The sequence below is a fragment of the Epinephelus moara genome, chromosome 4 (assembly GCF_006386435.1).
Source record: "Epinephelus moara isolate mb chromosome 4, YSFRI_EMoa_1.0, whole genome shotgun sequence".
NCBI classification, from domain to species: Eukaryota; Metazoa; Chordata; class Actinopteri; order Perciformes; family Serranidae; genus Epinephelus; species Epinephelus moara.
In genome coordinates, this window is record NC_065509.1 from 15,784,520 (window position 1) to 15,789,623 (window position 5,104).

The following is a 5,104-nucleotide window of genomic DNA, read 5'->3' on the forward strand; positions in this document are numbered from 1 at the left end:
CAAGTGACTGACGGCTCATGCTGCTGGGGCACCAAGATACACTGTCATGTCTTTCCCCAACAAAGGGAAATTTGGGTTCCAAAAAAGAAAAGAAAGAAAGGAAGGAAGGTGACTTTGGGTGACTTGAAAGGCGCCTCCAAATAAAATGTACTATTATTATTATTATTAATATTATTATGGGCAGGGGGCCCACAGGACTGCTGAAGCTTAGGGCCCAGAGTTTGGTGCTACTGTCTATGGGTGCTACACCCCTGGTTATAGGCTGCTCTCAGACTAATATCACAGTATGGTGCCCTGGAAGGAACAATAAGGGAAATATTAAAAGTCTGGATGGGAGAAAAAATCTTTGTCTTATAACGTTAGTTTACGAAAAAAAAGTTTTAAACTTGTGTCATTTGTTTTTTAATTGTGCACACAATAATGTTAAAATGTTAAGACTGCATGCTTACAGGTCACGAGCAGTGTTTTGTCATAGTCTCGAGGATGTCGCTTCTTTCTTACAGTTTGTGTATGGGTATTCTTATACTAAAATTGTGCTGTTAAATTTACAGCGTCAAGTTATCATTTGTAGGAAATACCTTTTTATTCTGAAGGATTCAGGCCGGAAGTCGTATTGCTGATGCTGCAGGTGGGCACGCGAGCAATTAACGGCCCCGTGTATTTCCTGGGTCAGCGTCAAACTTTTCTGGGCAGTGAGTACGACAGTAGGTCCTATTTCGGTCTCTTTTATTCTTTAAAATAATTTCCTCCAATAAAAATCAACCAGTATGATACTGCTACGACCTTTTTTGATTATTTTCCATGTCATAATTGTGATATTAACTTTTAAATTAGGTGACGTCGTGCACATAATCTTACATAATACCATGATACAGTTGTTAATTAGGCTAACGTTACTACTAAATAAGCTAACATTAGAGACATAGCTCAGCTTTGCTGGTTTGCACCGTTGTATATTTTCGCAAGAGAAGTGAAATGTAACACTCTGAAATAGTGCATGACGGGTGATTAAATAAAAAGCCTAATGTAATGTAATGGGGACATTTTAAGAAGCTATGGGTAAAAGCCTGACATTAAAGAGGTATTGACCGCAGCTCGTGTTATGTGTCAACTCACCCGCAGGTGCCAGTGTAGCTAAAGGACCAAACTGAAAATGAAATAAGAGACATGCCAGCCTGAAAGTAAACAGGCACTGCGCACACAGTGGTTACAGCTAGCAAACAATGTTAAAATTAAAGGAAACAAATACCCAAGAACACCCCGAAATAATTTTCATTTTACAAACAAAAGGTCGTAAAAACAAAGATGATGTGTCGGTGGAAGTCAGTCAAAGGTGGCGGAGTACCTCTGATTATGCAGTCGCCTGGAAAGCGAAGTTCCTCTGGACTTTTCTTTGCTTTTGGCCGATCATGGGAAAGTTTGTCATCAGGTCACTCACATAAAAGTGGAACAGGATCGCAGAACAGGAGAGATGAATGCCAAGGTAAGATGACTAGACTGATCTGTTCAGTTCTTTATTGTTTAACTCTCTATTAGGTTATTATTGTTATGCTTTTTAAAGATATAAGATGAGTCCATTATAACAGCGAGGAAATGAACAATAGAATAGATAGACTGTTAATGTAAATAAAATGTAAATATAATGTACAATTAATAATGGTTAATGATTAAATTTGATCTGGATGTTTTCTGCATAACATGATAAAAAAAAATGTTGTCAGTATCATGAAATCATTTCCTGATTATTTGATGTACATGCAGCTATTTCATTAACTTTGTCCACATGGATAAAAACGTAGCTAGTGGCTCTGTGTTACTTTGTTAATAGTGAGTTTAAAATGCGTCTTGATTTTGACTTCATCAATGCAAATTAGTGTGATTTTGTAACAACTGAGATTGAGGCATCATAACTGTTCTCTGTGGTGTAAGCCTGCAGTTTTGGTTATTGAGATGTTGCGTTCTCTTCCTTTTATTTTGGTTTTATGTGCTAATTTACTGTTATTCAGATAGTTAACGTGTTTTTGTGTTGTCAAATTAATGGACTGAAATTATAACATTTACTAATTGCAATATCAGTTAATGGCTTTTTGTGTCATTAACTTGAGACTTGAAATCTCTTTTGGCTTGTGCATTCAAGAGTCATATCTGTACTGATTTTGCTCATTTGTTATTTCCCTCAATCTCTCTGTCTGTCACCACCTCACTTTCTCTCTCTCTCTCTCCCCCTCTCTCTTGTCTTCTCTTTGTTATTCAGATGAAGTTGTTTATTTTCGGTATCATCTGTGCATTATGGCAAGTCAGTCATCAAAATCCAAAGGGCCACTGGACTCTGATGCCCCACAGTATGTTTGATCTCTATGAAAACACATCACTCACTTCAGGTTTAAATAATTCTTCCTTAACCTCTTTAAATCTCTGTGTGTCCTCTGTTAGTTTTGGTCGTGGAGGTGGATGGCACTTTGGGCCAGCAGCCACTGAGCTGCCTGGAGTTTCCAGAGGATCTTACGGGAAGAGGTGACATGAATGAGGATATTTTTTGGAGGAGGAACGGAGTGGAGGAAGAACAGACAGGAAACACATATCTGCTGCAGCTGGAGGAAAGCTTAGGAGGGGGGAACTACACCTGCCACCACAAGGATGGATCGCTCCTCAATTACACTGTGGTCCTGATCCAAGAGGATGAGACTAACAGGAGGAGGATCCTTGTGAAAAACGGCCAAGGTAGAGTCTAATTTAAAATAGAGCAGCTTGAATTAAGCACATTTAAAGTTTTTCAGCTGATAGTTTGTCTCTTGTTTGTTTATTGTCTTCCATCTCTGCTTGTTCATGTTATTTTTCTCATTAGAAGATTATTTAGAGTGCTCTGCCCAAAATTACAACGGAGAGTTCCACTGCTCTTGGACCTGGCACAGCAGTCGCGTAGGCAAAGTGGCATTTATCAAAGCTCGACGGTAAGCTTCCAAACTGCTGAAATGTTTTCTGTTTCGCTCTCCAATAATAACACACTGTTCAGACTCATGTCAAAGCTGAGACTACACAGTGACATCTATAAATACCTCCTTATGTAAGGAAACAAATTTAGGATCAAGGTCACGTCATGGAATCAGCTCTCAGATAAAAATAATACAGCTGTAAATGTTCCCGAATGATCTATGTTTTGCATCTATAATACTTATCAGTAACTGCTCTTCACCTGTTTGTCTTTGAAAAGTTGTCACAGCTTCTTGGCATGAAAATCAAAGCCAAAATGATAAAAACCAGTGTGTGTTCTGAATTGAAAAAAAACCATATTTTTACACTATTTTATGCAGTGTGACTGACGACAGTGGCACCCAGTGTTCTGTGGATGCCAGCGGTCAAGATTGGACATGCTCTTCGGGTCAGAGTAACTTCAGATGTTCAGTGGACGACAGCGGACGCAGGATCTTGTGCGTAGACGAGCAGCACTGCCCCTATGCTGAGGAGACCCAGCATATTCACATCAATGTCTACGTGATGACAGAGCATTTCCTGGTGGAGAACTACTTGAAACACTTTTACCTGTCAGAGATCTGTGAGTTTTTATTTTTCTGCACATAAGACACTGCTCTTTTTCATCTGATTGTATCCTATCTTTGTTTTAATCTTTTGCTTTCACCCTCGATAGTGAAACCCGATAAGGTGAATATCAGTAAAGTCAACACCACGGTGATAGAGTGGAGTTACCCGAGCTCTTGGAGCAGTCCCTACTCCTACTTCCCCCTCACTTTCCAGATTGCACAGCTCAGGAGGGGTTGCAAAAGGTGTGACAACCCGTGCACTGGCTTAAAAGCCACTAAGGTGAGAGGAACCAGTTGATTGTAGTGTGAATTTTATACAAAAAAAAAACTAAAGCACAATGGAAAATCTTTTTTTAAAATGTCAGGTTTGCAATAAGATATTTATGTCAAATGACAGGAAATCCCACAAGTCATCAAAGAACTGCACTCAAATGGGTACATGTTGCCTAACTTGAGTGATTCAATGTCATTTATTCTGATTTCTTAGACCCTGAGAGTCCACTCGACAGACATTTGTCAGTTTGAAGTCAAGCACAAGGCTAAGGCCATCTGTGTCCGGGCTAAAGATGCTTTCTGTGACTCACAATGGAGCGAGTGGAGTCATATCAGGTCAGTGCCTCCAAGTGGTGTAAAGGGGGAGATTCAGCTTTCATTCCCCCTCTAAGGTTCTTACCAGATATCATCAGGTTTTTCCAGCTTTTTTCAGCCACCTGACTCTCATCCTGCCAGAAAACCAAAACATGTATACTTCCTTAGTAGTTTTAAGTCTCTGCCAAATTGTCTGTTGTCTTTTTTACCTCTTGGTTTCTTTAGGAAATATATTTCAACTGCTTTCTGTGGTGTCTTTTAATTGTCAAAGATTTTATAAAACTGGCATTTGCTTGAGATATTATTTTTATTTAAAAAAAAATGTCAAATGCAAGAAAATAATGTTACTATTTATTAATTTTTTTTACTTACGTTATTACTCATTCTGCACTGATTGATTGACTATTTTATATTGTTACCTCATTGACCGCTTCAAGCTAGACCTCAGGAATTCACATGATACAGACAAAGGTTATTTCAGACTGATTTCTATATTTGTTTTCCATTACAGATTGAAGAAACACAAGAAGAACAAAAAGAGCAAACGTCAGCAAGACAAATAATGAGCTTCAGGAAAACAAGAATCCCAAACTGAATATCTTTTCAAATGTTATGTTTATTATTTATATGCTTTTAATATTTGTGCCACCTTATATTATGTAGTTTGTAATATGTATCTATTCTTTATACGCAAAGAAATAAAATATTCAACACAATCTCTTTGTTTCCAGCCTAATGAAGGACATCACTACCTCACATTTTTTAAATGGGTTTTTCTTTGTTTCACAGTTACAATCAGCAGCTTCGTCCTTGTCTGAGCCATAACAAGAATTCATTGTTACTCATGTTTAACTTTGTACAAACTTTCTTATAACACCACATTCTCATAATTCTTTAACAAGGCTGTATTGTACAGTCTAAATACCAAACACACATATGTAGTGAAGAACAGAAACCTCAAAAGTTGTTTCTATTTG

The 5,104-nt window shown here is 38.0% G+C and overlaps 1 protein-coding gene across 1 annotated transcript; it reads left to right on the top strand.

Moving 5' to 3' along the window:
* Nucleotides 1-1,417: 1,417 nt before the first annotated feature.
* il12ba (interleukin 12Ba) lies at nt 1,418-4,773 on the top strand. The gene is made up of 8 exons (XM_050042502.1): nt 1,418-1,483; nt 2,255-2,342; nt 2,434-2,721; nt 2,846-2,951; nt 3,312-3,553; nt 3,647-3,819; nt 4,027-4,148; nt 4,639-4,773. The coding sequence occupies exons 1-8, from the start codon at nt 1,472-1,474 to the stop codon at nt 4,688-4,690; spliced, it is 1,083 nt and encodes a 360-aa protein (XP_049898459.1). The 5' UTR covers nt 1,418-1,471; the 3' UTR covers nt 4,691-4,773.
* The last annotated feature ends 331 nt before the right edge of the window (nt 4,774-5,104 follow it).

Excerpts from the sequence above, each read along its gene's own strand:
- il12ba (XM_050042502.1), top strand. Across the intron at positions 2,343-2,433 it reads CTGGACTCTGATGCCCCACA|TTTTGGTCGTGGAGGTGGAT; the intron begins GTATGTTTGATC and ends GTCCTCTGTTAG. Across the intron at positions 2,952-3,311 it reads GCATTTATCAAAGCTCGACG|TGTGACTGACGACAGTGGCA; the intron begins GTAAGCTTCCAA and ends TATTTTATGCAG.